At 39.6% G+C, this 21258-nt stretch overlaps 1 protein-coding gene across 1 annotated transcript in view; it reads left to right on the forward strand.

The window, feature by feature from the left end:
- dnah2 (dynein, axonemal, heavy chain 2) overlaps positions 1 to 21258 on the forward strand; it is a 198846-nt gene that overhangs the window by 29404 nt on the left and 148184 nt on the right. Inside the window, exons 6-12 of the mRNA XM_079809147.1 lie at positions 5119 to 5206; positions 5822 to 6024; positions 11605 to 11734; positions 12333 to 12515; positions 14946 to 15160; positions 19518 to 19664; positions 20858 to 21014. Coding sequence (XP_079665273.1) covers positions 5119 to 5206; positions 5822 to 6024; positions 11605 to 11734; positions 12333 to 12515; positions 14946 to 15160; positions 19518 to 19664; positions 20858 to 21014 — 1123 coding nt within the window. The remainder of the gene's footprint in view (positions 1 to 5118; positions 5207 to 5821; positions 6025 to 11604; positions 11735 to 12332; positions 12516 to 14945; positions 15161 to 19517; positions 19665 to 20857; positions 21015 to 21258) is intronic.

Genomic DNA, 21258 nt, shown 5'->3' on the forward strand with positions numbered 1-21258 from the left:
ACGTTTTGAAACGATATCATCTTCGTGTAAACTAAAAAAAAAAAAAAAACAGGTGAATATGTGAGAACGGTGACAGCATGCATGTAAGCATTACGTGTTTAGTCTATATGCAATCGCGTTTGAATACGTATGTGCGCAGGCACATAGTATTTTTTTTTGTACAAAATGACTGCCAAATTATTTGTCTGGCATGAATAATGCAGCGTTTTTAGTCATTTCCGATAAGTGAGTATGTGTGTGTGTGTGTACCTGGTATTCCCTACATTATGGGGACCAAATGTCCCCACAAGGATAGTGAAAGCAGTATTTTTTTACCTTGTTGGGACTTTTTTTTTTTGATCCCCATGAAGAAAACAGCTTATAAATCATAGGAAATGAACTATTTTGAAAATGTTAAAGTGCAGAAAGCTTTCTGTGATGGGTAGGAAAGTCCTCATAAAACATGAAAACACAATGTGTGTGTTTGTATGAGAGTGATGACTCTAACGCTAAATTATTTGATTCATTTCACTTTTCATTTTAATGATTGAATTCTTAATTCTGGCGTATAGTTTTGACTCTGTAGCGTTTTATAGTGTTAAAGTTACCACTGACATCAAAGCTATGATGAAATCTTGTATGATAGCTACCAGTGAGAGTGTTTTCATCCATGTTCACTTAACAACCAAGAGATAACATACTGTAGGTCTTACTTTGAATCCATAGGCATAAAAAATTCAGACAGCAGGAGAAAAATATTGGACGTCTGCAAAGTGAAACGGTCCCTTTTTTTCTCAGGCTGAGAGGGAGCCTTACTAATCATGGTCTGAATAAGTGACATTTTATTGGTTATTTCAATTATATTTAAATTAAATTGCCCCCACTTACAGTTGCCTCCGATCCCCTACTGTTTTGTCCAGTTAGGACCTATAATGGGGAACACTTGTAGGAAACACTGGTCTCATTTTAATTCATATTTTGTCTGTTTGCAGCGGTGAAAATGCAGTTTGCAGCATTTCACTGATTTCACTCATTTATTTTTTCATGAGCGCTTAAATTCTTAGCCTAATCTACTCGCTCACGTTTTCTGTTTAAGTCAACATCTCTAACCTTGCTAGATGTTGTAATAACATTTTATCACGGTTCATGGTATGCAGTAACTCGTTCAAAGGGATGTGACCCTGGAGCCAGAGAGCGTGTAAGAGAATAAACATAACGATAGCTTATCGTCTATAATCTGTGTTACTGCCTATGTCTGACATTCACCTCTATGTCCTCTTGTGTGTTTAGACAGTGCATTCATCACTATGGGCCCAATGACGACCTTCTCTGAAACCTACACCACTGGATCATGTCTATCTCATAATCACTTACTCTGTCTCTCTCTTTCCCAGAACAACTGTGTTCATCTCTTTTCGTCTATTATCCTTCCTCCCAATCCCTTTTAGTTGTACAAAAGTTGTCCTCCCTCACCCCTCTTCCTTTCTTTCTTTAGCATGACAGCCGTTTACTGGAGCATTATTACTCCCCGTATAAGCCCTGCTTTAATTAGACACCAATTTGGACGGATTTACGCTTTTTCACATGCCAAAACATTCATATTGGCTGTTTATCCCCGTGGTTAAAGGGCATAGCTGTCAAACTGACCACAATTCATGGCAATATTAAGTGTTTTGCTGTGAACTGAGCGGCCTGGCGTAGCTCCGTTCCCTTCAAAATAACATGGGCTAACTGGTGATTAAGGATTTAGAAGACGAAGTGGAGATGCCCGTGTCGGGCGGTCCTGTAAATGATTCAGGAGAACTGATTGCTGGTGCGCGGCTCACCGTCATTTCAATGTGTTTTTGAATCTCAGTCATTAAAGCTTGGCCCGCATTTCAATTTAAGCTCTCATCCTCCGCTCTGACGACTATGATCTCTGTGCAAGGCGAAAATCGTAATTTAGTCGTTGCGCCAGGCGGCAGTTATTTTTCTCTTTAATAATACATATTAAACTTTTTTTCTGGGATTTCTTTGCATGAATCAAAGTAGTATGAAAGATGAAAAGGAAATTTGCGTTTCACACATGGAGACCTTCCTGGAACATATGTGGGGGCCTGTTATTACCCCACTCATACTCTTATAGGGGCCATAAATGAATGAAATCGCAAAACGCTGGCAAACTTCAAATGATCAATGTCCCAGTGTATCTTGAAATCAGTTTTGAACTGAGGTAGTGTTGTAGTCAAGACCACCTAAACCGAGACCAAGACCAGACCAGCACTTCTTAAATTCATCTAAAGATCCACATTTACTGATTGAGAAGTCTCATATTTAATCAATTGATATCATTAGAATAATACGACACTATATAGAACTGTTACCAATCAAATGAAATCAATAACAACTAAATTCGTCATTGCACTGCAGAGGTGGCACAGAAGTTAATCTGAAGCATCTGAATTGGTACAAGTACAACTGAATAAATAATGTTGAGATTATTGTTTTAAAAATAAAACGCTGTTTATTGAACATTTGTATAAAATCAATATCACTTTTTGCAATTGTGCTCATATTTGTGAAAACAGCAATCCAAATCTCATACAAGTACTTTTTTTTTGCAGTCATATCTTGCATATTGTGGCCATTTGTATTAATTTTGGTGAGCTTTTTGACACAATCCTTTGTTGATTTCTGACCCAGCACGACAGTAACAAAATTAATTAAATTAGAAATAAAGTTATTGATTGAATTTGAAGCAGGACGTTTTACATCCAATCACATTGATGATGTTAGCAAATAAATCAGAAAATGCACTGGCAATTTAGTTCTCTTAGTTTTAAGTCATCGCACATCACTCCCGGATAATAGAAAATGGGCAAAGAGGCGGGACGTGTGCGGAGCTGAGGTTACGTGATGACTAACAGACAGCAGACAAATGGCAATCCACCTGTCACTCAAAGTGGCCACGCCCTTAATTATGCAGAACTTTAAGGCTTTATATAATGTAAACAAATGAGTTATAAAAAATTCACCCCCCTCACAGTTGTCATGAAGGACAAAATTAGGTGCCAAAACCACAATTTGTACCAGGCTGTAAACATGTTTTTTTCTGCTGTAAAGTTGGGGTTATGGAACTCAATGAGATTCTGCTCCTTCTGGAGCCCTAGTGGCCAGTCGATGAATTGCAGTTTAAGTCACTTCCGTTTTGGCTTCAAGAAAAACTGGGGGAGGTTGCCATAGACAGTAAAAGAAATGGACACAGCGACCCCATAGGCTTCGACGGGGAAAAGTGAAGTCAATTAGAAGCACTCACTTCCTGATGGCTGAGCGTACTGTGCAGCCTCAGACTGAGCTTGACGACGTAGATGTGACGTGAGCAACCAGTCTGACAGTTGTAAGTCCTCTAGTTGTTGTGAAAAGTGAAATCTGAATCATGTTGTTGAAATATTTTGTCCCGTTGCTTTTGGCTCTCTATGGGCTTCTCCACATGCTTTTCCCTTGACTTTATCGGACTTTATGCCTCCACGTCCCCCCGATTGCCTCATAGACAATAAAAGATTGCCTGCGAGCTTCTCCTCCTGTCTATACGGTAATTTATCTACTGTGCGACAGGGAGTCGCGTGGTTATGACACAATCGTTAGCCTATTTTTTACAAAAACGGCTTCTACGGGGCGATAGAGTAAGATACAAGGTAATGGAGACTTTTATACATTGTTGTGTTTCTTTAGAAATAAACAATGGTCAAATGGAGTTTTTAAACGCCTCAGATGTAAAGTTATTCACTGTCAAAGTGACGCTAAAATGAATAGGAGTCATGGGATGCTAACAGCAGGTGATGGCTTGGTTAGCAATGGCTGGTTATTGCTGGTTACGGTTCTGACGTAACAAGCCAAAATCTCTGGTTTCATTGTCCACATGACACCACTGCAATCTGAGTTTCTAGAAATCTTCACCCTGGCAGGAGTTTTCAAAAAAGCTCGCTTTCAGTGACTAGATACTGCGTTTGCGTGTGGACGAAAATACCTGTGTTCGTGTGGACAGGGCCCAAGAAACAAAGATAGACATTTCCTGTTAAGGGGTCTAATTTTGTATGAGGACCAGCCTTGTTCCTGGTTCCAGAGAAGAAATGCCTCAAGGCCCTGATCCACTTACAGCAAAGTTCTTTTTTTGTTATTCATTTAGGGGTAAAAAGAAGTTCAAAATACCTTTGCAGCGATATAATGTTAGCGAACATCCCATGTTGAGAGCAACGTTTTAAATGAATATGTAAATATGTGCTGCTCTCTTTCCTCTCAATAACAAAATAAACGCAACAAAAATGATAGCGGTGAGAAAGCGGCAGTTTTTCACTCGCGGACGCCTGACCTCGACGGACTCAACAGAGGAAATGAACCGGAGAAGATTTCCAAAATCAAAAAAGGCGGAGCCCCAGAGCCACACCTACCTATTACGTAATCACCATGGACCAATGGTTCGAAGGTGTTTACCAGCCGGAGTGAATTTTTTGCTTTGGCAAGCTGTTTCAAGCTCACGAAACAAACTTTTTTTTGGCCTGATTTTGTTCTAAATGACGTCACACCAGTAGGTTCTTCGATTTCGCTTAAAGTATATTGGGGCCTTCAGAACGAGGCCATGGATCTGGTCTCTTCCTTTGACTAAATCACTCACTTTACATGTACTATCACGCCTATCCGCTAACAGAGTCATCCTGCTGAAGTCTCACTCTCCTTCCCAGTATATCTCTCTCACGCTCCCTCTCTTTTCCCCTCCTCGTGACCCTGGCTTCCTCTCTGCCCCGCTGAAGGTGTTTGTCTGTGAGCGGCGGTGAGGATTACCTTTCCATCAGCAGAAGAATGAGGTGTGAAAAGCAATCTGAGGAACGCCAGGCCGGCTGATATGGAACTTTGGCGGATGCAATTATGCCTATGACAGATCATTTCTGACCTGATCCCTCTCTGCTCTGGATGGCAGCCAGCCACCGACGTTGTTTTGTTTTGCTTGTGCGCCGTGTGAAATGTGAAAACCTTTAGCAAGGGAGTAGTGACATAGCAGACTTCTCCATTTTTCTCTGCTCTCCCTTACAGTCCTGCTGTTTAGGAACAAAAATGGTCATGAAGATGATGTATGAACTTTTCTTAAACTCTCTCTCTTTTTAGATACTCTTCCCAAGGGTGGTCGCTCAAACTGATTACCATATTCACTCCGGTGGATGCCTTTATGCAAAGATGCAAAGAACTAATAGAGGTGAGAAAACACTACAAAATACACACTCACAAACGACATTTTTTACACACACATCCAAAAAATATGCTCTCAGATTTCTCAATAATTCACAACTTTATTGCTTTCATTTGTCATATTTCCCAGGACTCCTGTCCTTGCTTAGATCTGTCTTTTATATCACTTGTCATTTTCATATTCATGCACTTTTTTGCTGTGTGCTCCTAATCCGATTGTAAAGTCATGACGTTAGGAACGCCGTTTCTGGGTCCAAGCCTCAACTCGTTTCACTTGAGAATGCCATCGACGGCCGTTTATGAGCGCTATTTTATTCATATTAAACATCAAACATTTTAAAAAGTTAAACATTTTAAATACTTACAGTCTACACAACAGTCTCTGTTTCCTCGAATAGGGCAGTAATGCTTCCTTTTCTCTTTTAAAAAATGGTTTGTGAAAATAGAAAATGTTGTTTATCAATTATTGGAGGTCACCCTGAATTTTGGGCTTTTTTTAAAAAAAAAATCGCATTATGAGAACAACAACAATACATTGAATATCTATTCGATTAGAAATGTTTGATTTTTACATTTTTAATAAAAGACATTGAATTAATATGTTTCTTTCTCTTACTTTCAGGTGTGTGAGTGTCAGCAGCAGTTTGCTCGCTGGGAAGAGGGTGAGCGGGTGCCGTTGCCGTGCTTTGCAGGACGTCAGGGATCAGAGGTCACTCAGAGACTGCTGTACATAGAGGCAACCTTTGACAACAGCCTGCAGATCCTGAAGTCTGTTAAGGACATCCTGAATCTCAACAACTCCTCTTGGCAAAAGGACTACCACAGGTGCAGTGTGTTTGTAATTTGACCAGGGCACAGAGAGAAAAGAGAGGTTCTGTGAAAAAGCTGGCTTTGTTTGTTATGTGAGCTACATTCTGTCCATATGGACAACACAATGTCTGCACTGGAAGCGACCAGAGTCACATCCGCTGGAAGCTGCACTCCACCTCTGAATGTTTACTAACCATGGGCCAATCAGCTGTGAGCTTTAGGTCAGGCTTCATCAGGATTAAATTAATAATAAAATCCTTCTTACATTTTCATCAAAATCAAATATTGGTATAAAAATAAATTTTTCATGAGCAATTTAACAAGTTAATTTAATAACGTAAATGGTTATATTTTTATATATTTATGAAATAAAATGTATTAAATACACTACCATTCAAAAGTTTGAAGTTAGGGTTAGGTATCTTATGGTCACCAAGGCTGCATTGATTTGATAAAAAAAACAGTGAAAACAGTAATATTGTGTAATATTATTAGAATTGATATTTTAATATATATTTAAAATGAGGGCTTGACATTAACACCCGCCGTTGAATTGCATATGTCATTTTCAAGTGTAGTCTTTTAAAAAGCATCTGAAATAATAAACTAAGTGCAATATTGATTTTTCTATACATATCAATACTGAAATGCTTCCAATACCAATTTTCTGCAGAAAAGACAAACGATACCAGCAGCTCTTTCTCAGTCTCTCATCTCTCCGACAGCGAGTCACACACAAACCCGCCTCCTCTCACTCACTCGTTTCATTTGCTCCGGATGAATATTGTTGCTGTTACTGGGCTTGAATTTCGCCATGGGATTGCGCGTATTGCACGCAGATAAATAAACCATGGCTATCAAACACATTCAGCCATATATACAGTATAAGATCCAGAATCTGATCCGGAAGCTGAAATTAAACAGGAGCAGCAGCAACAATGACTACAGCAGGACGTCTCTGTGTGGTATGTACTGTAACTGTATATATTTGCTTAGCGGCTAGTCATGCGCAAGTTTTACAACATTTGTGTGTGTTTACTCATGGTTTATGAGGACATTATTTGGTTTATGGACTATTGTATGCGATTTAACGTTAGCAGTAGCAAGCGGAGCGGTTTTGCACGTCAGACTAGTGCGTGTTTACATAGAAAAACAATGGAATTGTTGCGCATTTGAATGAACGTGTCGATAGCTAACAACACAAAGACATTTGAAGCAACAACACAAAGACATTGTCTTGTCCTGACAACCCTGCCCTGACTGCAGCGCAGCTGGCTTCCCTAAAGCCGAGCACAACGCGTTAATGGGCGTGCATTTGCTCTCTCGCTCTAGTCCCTTCCGGGAGAAGAGCCCGTACAAGGACATTCCGCCCTTGTTGACGTCACGCAGGCCCATACTCTAAAAAACTTTCCGAAACTTGTGACAAACCGGAAGGAGTATTTTTTGCACAGAAATACTCCATTAAACGTCCAACTTATTTTTTTAAACTTTGTCCATGTTTAGCATGGGAATCCAAGTGTTTAACAGTGTAAAAAGCTCAGTATGCATGAAACAGCATTAGACCCCCCTTTAAACTGTCAAAATAATGTCAAAATGCCGGTTTTGGCGAGTATCCACGTGAACGCAGTCAGTTATGTTTTAAGTGAACGTTAACAGTTGAGAAAGAAAACGCATGTGTAACAGTATAATGGATCCGTGCGTCAGGTCTTAAAGTGACAGTGAAAATGCTGAGTGGCTAGTAACTTTGGAAAACCACTAGCCACAGTGGCTGGTGAGCAAAAAAAGTTAAAGGTCTCATGGCATGGCATTTTTCTATTATTTTATAATGTTTCCTGAGGTGTACTTATATTGTTAGTATTATTTTTACATCATAAAATGTCATAATTTAGAAATAAAAGGCATTTTTTCTATACTGCCGTTTGCCCTGTGGCTGAATGCCCTGCTTCAAGAGGCGTGTCTGCTGTGAGACTTCATTAAAAACGCCCACTGTTGTGATTGGCTGACATCTTTGCATTTGAAATGAGCGGAGGGGGCGTGGTTTAACGAGGTCTACGACGCACAAGCTGCTGCCAGAGAGACGGATGGACCTGAGTTCACTTCACATCAGTTCTCAGCATGTCTCAGTTCAGTGAACTGTTGTAGTTACTAGAATATACTTCAGGTTATTAGTCTATTTCTAGTCGGAGGGGCTGTCACTCATGTCAGAAAGTTAGTAACTTTAGTAAATTATGGATCAGCGCTGACTCGAGACGCGAACCGTTTAGAACGATTCAGTCCGATTTGGTGAACTGGTTCGGTTCACTAAAAAGAACCGATTCAAAAGAAAGATTTGTTCGCGAACCGGACATCACGGAGACGGAGCGATTGCTAATAAAGTTATTTATAGTAACTACTGAGTTGTGAGAGCGCTGTCTGTCAGCGCGAGTTTATTGTGTTTGTATCTGAGAGTTCTGAATTAACACGAGTCCCAGTCACACCGAGTCCGTCTTCATCATTATTCTACCAACTTTGTAAGACATGCAATGTAAGTTACCATTACAGCGAGATGTACGAGTTACGAGTAAGTGTTGATTATAGCATTATTTTTTAGATATGTTCCAATCATATGAAAAGCGTCAGTGACACACATTGAGTACACAGCGCAAACAAAGACACAACAGCTGTAATCGAATGTAATCCAGTTTATTGTGGGGAAAGCTGGCTAGCCTAGCCGGATACCCTCACGCTTACCCCCCTTCTGCTTAATCTCGCGCCGCGTTTGGTGCCTCCGCTGTGGGCCAGATGCAGTACTGGGGGTCGGGGATGTTGAAGGCCGACCGGTCAGTGCAGCCCGAGCCTTGGCGTGTGTGAGGTTTGTGATATGTGAGGTATGTGAGTCTGCTGATGTTGAGCAGAAACGACTGTATGCACATTTTAGAACAGATAGACGCGACGAGGACGTACAAAAACACTGACTCACAAGATAGAAAACACGAAAACACCGTTCTGTCGGGAGAGAGAGAAGCCGCAGTGTGTGCACGAATAATAAATAATTAGCTACACATAAGAAATCACTGATCACAGATCAGAAGGAACTGAAAAAAGACTTCTGTTTTCATTTGTTCATCCAAACACTGAGAAACTGCCAGCGTTCACTCGTTCACAAGCCTTGATCTCTCCAGGACAAACAAATATGGCGCTCGCATGGGCGTGGCAAATTCTCTGGGCGGAGGAAAGGGAGGTAACCGTTCCTGTGTGGACGTCAAAACAGGAGACTTCAGGATTGGCTCGTCTGGCCTGTCATTTTCTCAAAGACAGAGAAAGACAGCCAGAACTCGGTTTTACACCGATCAACATTTCTATCCACTTGGGGACAATATTCAGGCTAGGGGAACTCATATTAATGCTGAAATACCTCAAAAAATGAAAATTTCATGCCATGGGACCTTTAATGTCAAGCCCTGTCATGTTAATGGCAAGCCCTGGATGCAATGCTGAATTTCCAGTCTTCAGTGTCACATGATCCTTCAGAAATCATTCTGATATGATGATTTGCTGCTCAAGAAACATTTATGATTATTATCAATGTTGAAAGCAGTTGTGTAAAACATATTTTTTTAGGATTCTGTGATGAATAGAAAGTTCAAAAGAACAGTATTTATCTGAAATAGAAAGCTTTTGTAACATTGTACTTTCGTTCAAAAGTTTTGGGTCGGTAAGATTTAGTTTTTTGGGAAAGAACTTAAAGAAATGAATACATTTATTCCGCAAGGATGCAATAAATTGATCGAGTGACAGTATAGACATTTATAATGTTGTAAAAGCTTTATATTTCAGATAAATGCTGTTCTTTTGAACTTTCTATTCATTAAATAATCCTGAAAAAAATAGTTACTGTTTCCAGCATTGATAATAATCATAAATGTTTCTTGAGCAGCAAATCGGCATATCAGAATGATTTCTGAAGGATCATGTGACTCTGAAGACCGGCGTAATGATGCGGAAAATTCAGCTTTGAATCACAGAAATAAATTCCATTTTAAAATATATTCAAATAGAAAACAGTTATTTTAAATTGTAATAATAATTCACAATAATGCTGTTTTTGCTTTTGGATCAAATAAATGCAGCCTTGGTGAGCAGAAGAGACTTCTTTCAAAAACATTCAAAAGAGTACAGTTTCCAAACTTTTGACTGGTAGTGTGTATATATATAAAAAATTAAACTCATATGGACAGGAAAATAAAGTAGTTTGAGTTACTGTGCAGGGCGACACAATTAGAAAAAGAGTTTTTGTAAAAATGTAGTAGTAGTAGTAGTAGATAACTTTATTTTCCCCGTGGGGCAATTGGGTTTGCGGCACAATCGCTAGGCACTACATAAACGGGACATCAGACATGTATTACAACAATACAATACAATGCAATACACTATACACCCCTGCATCTGACCAGGCCAGCTGGACATCTAGCTTATTTTGACTGATTTAAGGCTTTTATGGCTTGTGGTACAAAAGAGAATTTGGATCTGTTCTTGGTCAGAAGGGGTGTGCAGAAGTGACGCCTAGATGGCAGTCATTTAAAATGATATTATTTGCCTTTCTCATCATTCTGTCTTCGTAAATGTATTCAATGCTCGGTAGAGTTATCCCAAGTAATTTACTGGCAGTAGTAACTGTTTTTCTGTGATTCAGTGGCATATCCGAACCAACAGATAATACAGCAAGTTGAAACACTTTCAATAAAAGCAGTATAAAACATCTGAAGCATGAATGTGCCGCATCTGATTCTTGCCGTGTAGACGGCTTCATTGATTATAATGGGAGCGATCTAGTTTTGTGGTGTAGTGACACGCTAAATGTGTAAGATTGTGTGTCTGTCTTTCTGCCAGGCTGTCTATGAGTCCTTCTGGTTCTCATGTATATTTATGAATATTTATGAAATTCTCTCCTGCTTATTGGCCTGCTGGCCTGTCGGGGATTTCCATAGATCCTGTATTAGCATATCTCCATAAATATGCATATAACGACATGAATATTTGGATCATATAGATATTTTTCATGAATATTCTGCCTAAATGTATGTGCAGCGGGAGAGGATCACTTTGCCTGCTGCGTATGAGCCCAGCGTGCCCCTATTGTCATTCACAACTGTTTTTGGCAGCAGGCAGTTTGGCTGCTTATCTGAATACCATCATGACCGTGTGTGTGTGTGTGTGACGAAACCAGGTCTGCCCATCAGCATCTAAAGGCCATTATCCCCCCGTACCCCCGCCCCAGGCACTGCTGGACCTTGGGAAAGGGAGCAGTTCGTGAGCAAGTGTGTGCATCTGATGGCCATGATGGATTGGGGCCGAGGCGGGTCATAGGGTTAGGATGTTGTTGCCAAGACAAACAGCTGTGCTTGTGTCTGGGGCAGGTGTTTCATAGTGTCTCAGCATATTGAGAGCACCCAAATCAATACCAGCCTCCATTTATGGCCGAGAGTGTGTGTGCGCTGGACTCTGCCTTTGAATAGAGGGCACGGATTTGTGTTTGGAAAATGCTGTACAGTTCTGCCCATTTCTTTGTTGCTTTGTGCCTCTTGTTTATCCGTGTGTGTGTCTGTTTGTGTTTAGTTTCTGTGATAAAGTGAAAGATCTGGAGGTGATGATGCAGAATTTGATCATTTCGACCTTCGAGACGGTGAACCGTGTGGAGGAAGGAGTACAGCTGCTTGACGTGTTTCAGCACCTGTCTGGAAGAGAGGTCGTTCTCACACACACTTTGCCTTCAATTCACACACACTTTATCACCTCCTTTAAAACCTTGCGCACTGTCAGAGCGCAACTCTTCTCTGCAAATACAGTGAATACGAATGGCTCCAGCAGAACAGACCACACACAGACTTCGGATGCCACTTGCTTTTCACTCTCATTCACTCAAAAGTTCAGTAGCGGGACCTCACACACACACACACACACACACACACACACACACACACGTATAAGCCCTCTGCTTTCTCTCACCTGCATCACCTGTCTCTTTACTTAGCGTCATTAAGATTTTACCTCTTTAATCACCTTCATCTCTCCTGACTTTTGTCTTTTCTCCTTCTCCCTTTCGTTCTGTCATTCAGCTTTTCAGTCTCTAATTTCCAAAGCATTAGAACAAATAATAAAAAAGTCTAAAAGTTTTTATAAAATAATAACAAGGCATTGGCAAACAGTAAAAACATTCCATTGCATGAAGAGAAACAGGCAACTAGTTAACGTAATGATCATGGCACTGATTTGTTCTGCGATAGGCAAGTAAGAGGCTGTGTATGACAGTAATTTAGAGTGTTTCTCTTTTCTATCTCCCTCAGGCTATCAAGCGGGCCATTGACAAGAAGATGGTGGATCTATATGCTCTGATCGCTGCAGAGTTAAACAATGTCAATATGGTGATTGAAAGGGCGTCCTCTCTCACTCCTGCTCACATGCCTCACCACGCAGGACAGGTCCACTTGACCCGAGCACTCCGTTCACGGACAGAAAGACCCATGGAGGTGAGATTCTGCGTACGAGTTAGAAAGACGGAAAGAGACATTAACCCAAGAGATGTGGGTTAATCCTTCAAAAAAAATATAAGATCAGTGTTAGGAATCAAAAACCTTTGTTTATTCAGAACCGGTTCTGGTTTTAAAAAAAACACATTTTGGAACTTAACGATTTTCATGAAATTCTGCCGTGCAGTGCCATGGCAAAATAAAATATGTTTTGGCTTGAGTTGTGAACTTGTAATAAGTAATGAGCACTGGTCACTGTGAAACAGTGCAATTTTATTATTATTTATTTATATACTGTTATAGTATTTATTAAAGCGATAATTCACCCAAAATCAAAATTCTTTCGTTTATTACTCACCCTCATGTTGTTCCAAACCCCGCAAGATTTTCGTTCATCTTCGGAACACAAATGAAGATCTTTTTGAGGAAATCTGAGAGCTTTCAACTACCATTTTTGTTCGCTAGCATGTTCGCTTGTTGTGCGAGAACCAATGAGGTTAATTCTCGTGTTACGCATCACTTTGAGCTTCAGCAAGAACCAATGAGGTTCATTCTCGTGTTACGCATCACATTTGAGCTTCTGTAAGAACCAATGAGGTTCATTCTCGTGTTACGCATCACTTTGAGCTTCAGCAAGAACCAATGAGGTTCATTCTCGTGTTACGCAGCACATTTGAGCTTCTGTAAGAGTTTTGTTTTTGGGCGGCAGGCAGGATTGGTTGTGCTTCTGTTTATGTTCACTGATTAATGTTTATGTACATAAAAGACTACATTCAATCTGTTCATAATATAAAGGGATCGTGTCTCTTCAGAAAATTTGGACTAAACCGCTCAATTCATATCGATTAGATTTATGATCTCTTTATGAACTTTTTGAAGTGTAATAGTGGGAGTTGCGTAGCTGAAAATGGAGGGAAAGAAAGCTCTCAGATTTAATCAAAAAGTTCTTAATTTGTGTTCTGAAGATGAACAAAAGTCTTACAGGTTTGGAATGACATGAGGGTGAGGAATTAATGACAGAATTTGGATGAACTAACCCTTTAATGTTTAGCCTTTTTATGCTATTTTATCATTGTATTACTCTGTACTTTTTATACTTGTTTTTTGCATATTTCTATTCAACTTGAATTTGTAATTTCAGCATATTTTAATTTTAATTTTAGTAATTAAAACGTAAATTTGTTAATTTTAGTCAGTTGCCAAGACGGATTAGTCCGATTCACTAATGAGTCTTATGAGCTGGTTCTTTTTAATGAACAGGTCAAAACAACTCTGAAATGAGCTTCATCAGTTTAAAGAGACTCCCTCATTTACTTTTGTTCATATTTAACTTAAAATAAACCAAGCACTTACGGTTTTGTGGGATCAATGTAATAGGTTATAGTATAATGTGCAGTAGTTTACAGTAGGTACAGTAGCTTCCTCAAAAATACAAAATTCTAAAGAAATAGAATTTCCTTTCCCAAGATATCAAACACACTGAAATCAAACAGACTTCAACTACATGTGTGTTAGGAGACCACATGGTGACTAATCAGTCCAATCCCAGCATGCACCAGGCCATACCCCTTTTTCCTCACCTTTTTGTAGGTGAACTCTATTGGGTTTTATGGATAAATGAATCAGATTCCAATCCAAAACTCCACCGGGCTGAATCCGGGAGGTGTCACAAAACAGCTTAACTCCACTGATGAGCTCTTCTCTGTGTTGAAGAGTGTGTTGAGCTCGGTGCCTTGTGTCAGAGGCCAGTGAGGGGCCCCAGCAGAGGCCCTGGAGCCCAGCCAGGATCCAGCCACATAGGCCCTAATGCTATTAAAGCCAGCTGTGCCGCACATACTCACTCTCTCATTCTTTTTGTCACTTTCCATTTCACACACCCTTCCTCTCTATTTCTGTCTCCTGTTTTCTCTTTCTTTCTTTCACTTCCCATCTCTCTCTTTTTCTTCGGTTTGCTTGCAGAGCATATCGCCTCTCCATTGTGTTTAAATTCATTTTCCACTTTCTTTAAGAAGGCAATTAAGAGCAGGCATAAGCTTTAATTGAACACAGATATGATTATATTGCATTTCCCCAGAACTGATCCCAAAGCAACCCATAGAGAAACAAAAGGGAGGCAGAAACCAAGGCTTAATGAAGGTCTGATTGGGCATCGTAAAATATGTTTACATATTAATGCATAGCCTATGAGATATTCCTAACATGAGCGATGTTTAGCCTTCGTTTGTATTTGTGTTTACCCTTGGTTTGTTTAGCTTAGTTGTACTCTGACGGTTGTTTTGATTGTTTGTGACCTTGCATGTGTGAGTCAGTAAGATCTCAAGACGTTGTTTGTTTGTAAGTGATGAGATGTGTGCTCACAGAAGGCTCCGCGTTCTCTCTGAGCTCTTCCCATCTGTTTGTATACATGTTTTTTGCACATGTGTTGTCTAGGTTCTGCGGCGTGCTCATTTCCTGCCTCGCGTCAGCAGTGGAGAGGAAGTGCATTTGAATTATGCTATTCTGTGTCAGGGTCTGGATGAGAAGATGAGGAGGAACTTCACAGACTGGAGTCAGAGTCTGGACAGAGAGTGTCTCTGCAGTCTCGACCAGCCGCTTATGATCCGCTGTAAAGTGAAGGCAGGCCTGTTGGACATCAACTTTAACAAGTACATGATTACACAGACACACACATATACAGGCCCTCCAGTACCTCTGAGCTCACTGTGATTGTCAGTATAATTAGACATCCCTATGTTACTGACCAGGGAGGATTTTGTCCCTGATTGTAAGTACATAATTGCACACTATATAATTTTTCCCCCATATTTTTTAAATCAGATTTTTTTTCTTTTTTTTATTGCCATTTTTGCCTTTTAAAGGATTAGTTCACTTTAAAATGAAAATTAGCTCATGATTGACTCACCCTCAAGCCATCCTAGGTGTATATGGCTTTCTTCTTTCTGATGAACACAATCATTTATATTAAAAAATATCCTGACTATTACCATCTTTATAATGGCAGTGAACGGGGCCCACAAGTTTGAAGCTTAGTTTGAAGCAAATTGATGGGTTTTTGTGAGAAAAATATCCATAATTTAAAACTTTATAAAGTAAAATACTAGCTTCCGCCAGGCCGCCTTCCGAATTCAACTTAACCCTTGTGCATTGTTCAAATTCACTACCCTTTCGTTATGTTCGTGGATGAAAACATCCACTAAATTAAACTGCTATAAAAATGTATCAGATAAATATTGTTTTCACATTTTTTTGCATAAATCTATTAATCAACCTCAGTCCTGATCAAAACTAATCAGAATTTTTATTCTTTAATTGCCAAGTTCATAAATGATGTCACAATGAGTATTTTCAATATAAAAAGTGATTGTGGACTGGATTATCACAGTCTTGGACATGTGAAAGATTAGTAACAACATTGGCTTTGATGCATTGTTAGTTTTTGTGCAGCATCAGATTTTAATTTTTTTCTCCCTCATTTACTGTTCGTGACTGTTTTTGCCCCATATGCTTCCATTATAACCACATTTTTTGATTGCAAAGCCATGACACCATATACTCATGCATTCTTGATTGTTTGTGGTTTTCCCTGTTGGGAAGAGGTAAAATTTTTAATTTTTACAGTTGATCCCCTTTAGGGCACCATTAACCCTTTAGATAGGCCTGTGACAAAAAAAAAGGGCTTAGTTTCTGGCTTTTATATTGTCTGGATATCACCAGACCAAGCTCAATTTAAGATTGAACATTGGTCTGGGGAGTCTGCTCTGTATTTTCTACTGCACAAGAAGCTTGATAAACGAGCATAAATTAAATAACTCTGTATGCAATTGGATAGTCCTTCAACCAATCAGACCACAAGAGGCGTGATCAATGGGCAACGATCCATCGCTTCTCTATCCGTCATCGTGTTAAACCCGCCAATAGATGGATAAGCCAATCTGTGATTGGTTCCCGCAAAAGTGTAACAGAAGCAGTAGAAATGAATGTACAGGTTTGCAGACTGAGTTGCAGGGCGAAATCAAATCGTCGGCAGATCAGGCTGGGTTTACCCAGTCAAGCTTTTATATGGAGTTATATGGAGTATAACAGCATATTATAGTGTGCGTGTGTGTGTGTGTGTGTGTGTGTGTTTGTGTGTGTGTGTGTGTGTGTGTGTGTGTATGTGTGTATGTGTGTGTGTGAGTGTGTTTATTCTAAAATAATAAATATCCTGATTTTTTTTTTTACACATTTAGTAGTTTTGATCAGGACTGAGGTTGATTAATAGATTTATGCAAAAAAATGTGAAAAAATATTTATCTGATACATTTTTATAGCCGTTTATTTTAGTGGATGTTTTCATCCACGAACATAACGAAAGGGTAGTGAATTTGCCCACAGTGTATCGCTGAGTTTTTGAACATTTTCAAAGCATTGTCCCAAAATATGTGTCAAAATAAGATTTTTCACCAAAACTCATTCCATTTGCTGAAATACAGAGAAAGTTATGTCCAAATTAAGACTCAAAAGCAGCACCCCATAGTTGATGAAAACAACCCCAACAGCACATAAGGGTTAAAGATGAAAAATGAAAATGCTGTCATTAATTACTTACCCTCATGTCATTCGACACCCATAAGATCTTTGTTTATCTTCAGAACACAAATTAAGATATTTTAGTTGAAATCCGATGGCTCTGAAAGGCCTCTATTGGCAGCAATGACATTTCCTTTCTCAAGAACCATAAAAGCTACTAAAGACGTCGTTCAAAAGTCCATCTCACTACAGTGGTTCTACAATAATTTTGTGAAGCGACGAGAATTTTTTCAAATTTAAGTTGAATACGGAAGGCGGTCTGGCGGAAGCTAGATATTTTACTTTATAAAGTTTTAAATATGGATATTTTTCTTACACAAAGCCATCGATTCGCTTCAGAAGGCCTTTATTAACCCCCCGGAGCTGTGTGGAGTATGTTCATGATGGATGGATACACCCTTTTAAAGTGAAAGTCATATACACCCAGGATGGCTTGAGGGTGAGTAAATCATGGGGTAATTTTTAATTTTAAAGTGAACTAATCATTTAATGGACAGGACAGAAAGAAATATCATATATAGAATATATATATAGAAATATCATAGCACATACACTTCACCTTATTTTCTGGTAAGCGAATAATGTTAATCCGATTGATCCCAATGGATTCTACCCTGTGCTGCACTGGATATTCTGTTCAACTTTAAAGGTCCCATGGCATGGCATTTTTCTATTATTTTATAATGTTTCCTGAGCTGTACTTATATTGTTAGTATGACTTTTACATCATAAAATGTCATAATTTAGAAATAAAAGGCATTTTTTCTATACTGCTGTTTGCCCTGTGGCTGAATGCCCTGCTTCAAGAGGCGTGTCTGCTGTGAGACTTCAGTAAAAACACCCACTGTTGTGATTGGCTGACATCTTTGCATTTTAAATGAGCGGAGGGGGCGTGGTTTATCGAGGCACGAGCAGGCACGAGTCTGCCAGGGAGACGGATGGACCTGAGTTCACTTCACATCAGTTCTCAGCATGTCTGAACTGTTTTAGTTACAGCATATACTTTAGGTTATTAGTCTATTTCTAGTCGGAGGGACTGTCACTCATGTCAGAAAGTTAGTAACTTTAGTAAATTATGGATCAGCGCTGACTGGAGACGCGAACCGTTTAGAACGATTCAGTCCAATTTGGTGAACTGACTCGGTTCACTAAAAAGAACTGGTTCAAAAGAAAGATCGTTCGCGAACCGGACATCACTAATGTATCAGAGACTGAGCTCAGCGATTGCTAACAAAGTTATTTATAGTAACTACTGAGTTATGAGAGCGCTGTCAGTCAGCGCGAGTTTATTGTGTTTGTATCTGAGAGTTCTGAATAAACAGTCACACCGAGTCTCTTCATCATTATTCTACCAACTTTGTAACACATGCAAAGTACCATTACAGCTGTCAAGATGAACGAGTTAAAAGTAAGTGTTGATAATAGCATTATTTTTAAAATAAAATAAAAGCGTCAGTGACGCGCGTTGAGTACACAGCGCAAACAAAGACACAACAGCAGTAATCGGATGTAATCCAGTTTATTGTGGGGCTAGGCTGGCTAGCCCGGATATGCTCAAGCTTACCCCCCTTCTGCTTAATCTCACGCCGCGTTTGGTGCCTCCGCTGTGGGCCAGATGCAGTACTGTGGGTCGGGGATGTTGAAGGCCGAGCTTCGGCGTGTGTGAGGTTTATCTCTGCTGATGTTGAGCAGAAACTCATGACTGTATGCACATTTTAGAACCGATAGACGCGACGAGGACGTACAAAAACACTGACTCACAAGATATAAAACACGAAAACACCGTTCTGTCTGGAGAGAGAGAAGCCGCATTGTGTGCACGAATAATAAATAATTAGCTACACATCAGAAATCACTGATCACAGATCAGAAGGAACTGAAAAAAGACTTCTGTTTTCATTTGTACATCCAAACACTGAGAAACTGCCAGCGTTCACTCGTTCACAAGCAATGATGCAATGATCTCTCGACGAGCGTTTGCATGGGCGTGCCAGATTCTCTGGGCGGAGGAAAGGGAGGAAACCGTGCCTGCTTGGACGTCAAACCAGGAGACTTCAGGATTGGCTAGTCTGGCCTGTCATTTTCTCAAAGGCAGAGAAAGACAGCCACAACTCGGTTTTACACCGATCAACATTTCTATCCACTTGGGGACAATATTCAGGCTAGGGGAACTCATATTAATGTTGAAAAACCTCATAAAATGAAAATTTCATGCCATGGGACCTTTAAGTTGTATATGTTGTGAATACTGTTTATTATTGTCCTTAAGCAACCCATTCAAACACTTTAAAGTAATCAAGTTGTGCTGATCTTAAATCTTTCATGATCTGTAGTCATGATGCACATTACTGGAGATGTTTTATACATTCTGAATATTCTAGTGTGAATACGAACACACAGACTCTGAATGTACAACTGTGTTTGTGTGTTGAGGAACCTGTTGAAGATGTTTAAGGAGATTCATTACTGGGACCGACTGCTTTTTGAGGTCCCTCACTACGTCTCAGACGTGTATCAGCGCAGAGAGGAACTGCACAACCTGAGAGAGAATGTCCTCCTCGTTGTTAGAGACTATAACAGGTCGGTACGGCTGACAGATACTGACTTTCTCTCCCACATGCTTGCAGACAAACTTGTGAAGAACATCCATATATGCCTGCGGTTCTTAAAACATTCTTATATAATCAACATCATATTTTTGCCACATTTCTTTGTCTTGTGGACTATATGTAAACATATTTTATGTAAAATATCTTATTCAGGACCGTACTAAATACAATATAACATGCATTTTGTATGATCTCTCTTATTTTGTTAAAATAATTAACATTTTGCAGATTCTGCCAGGTGTATGTATACTTTTGACCATGACTGCATATATATGTGTGTGTGTGTGTATATATATATATATATATATATATAGTGCCACATCCTAACTTTATTACTTGCAGACACTTTTTGACTTTTTTTATAAACCTTTTTTATATTAAGAACCAACCTAACAAGTTGGATGTAATATATTTGTGAGGAAATTATCTGTAATTTACTTCTCATAAGTATAGAGAAACAAGTGGACTTTCACACACAGATGCAAAACTTGCCGGTTTCATACATATTTAAACAGGGAACTTGTCAGGTAACATCTTTAATAGACATTGATATTACTCTTCACCTCTTCGGCCTACACACACTTACATTTAAGCACAAACTGAGTATTTACATTCCATCTGCCTCAATATACACATCTCCATTCAAGACTTTAGCACATCCAATCTGGAGAAAAGCACTTGAATTAAATGCACACACACACACACACACACACACACACTGAATTCCACTGAACAAAACAATTCACACTTATGTCCCTCGTTCTGTAGTGAATAATAACCTCCTCCTCTCTCACATAAGCCTCTCAGCGCAAACACACACACGCTCTTCAGACTGGAGGACTCATTGTAACTCTCAGAGGGACAGAGTGAGTCATCTCTGTCAGTATTGTTACCACATTTAATGCATTCTACACATGCCAGCTGGAAACAAACACTTAAACCCAGCACAAGCTAAACAGGCCACTTGCCCCAAATGGCAAAACACATCCACTAAGACTTGTTAATCCATTTTTACCACCCTCTTGTTCTGTTATGCTTTTAAAATGGCCTTGTTTGTTTTTGAAAATGCTGTAAAAGAAATTTGTCAATGGTGTTAAGACCTGAAAGGAAAATGGAGAACAGCAGTGAACTTATACTTGTATGTTTGTGTTCACTCTCAATCAGAATCATTAAGGCTCTGAAAGCAGATGAACTGTGTCTTTTCTCGGAGAGAATTCGCTTCTTGGATAAGAAAATCCAACCAGGCCTGTCAAAACTGCACTGGTCCACAAAAGGAACAGCCAGCGCCTTTATCAATGACTGCAGAGTGCACGCCAACAAGGTCAGTCGTTTCTGACAAACACACACACGCACACACAGAGAAAACTGTTGCCAAATAGATAGTATAGTGAAAAGCTTGTGTTCCTCTGGCAGACAGAACTCTTCTGGACTTTCCCTGAGTAGAGTAGTGTGAATTTCAATGCTGGTTCAGTGCATAGCCATCAGAAAAACGTGATGGTGATGAAGCTGGTCAGCCAGCATGAGCTCTCCGGTAAAACTGATGGACAGAGCTGGGCAGTAAGCCT

Source organism: Gobio gobio, assembly GCF_949357685.1.
Source record: "Gobio gobio genome assembly, chromosome: 2".
In the NCBI taxonomy this organism is placed as follows: Eukaryota; Metazoa; Chordata; class Actinopteri; order Cypriniformes; family Gobionidae; genus Gobio; species Gobio gobio.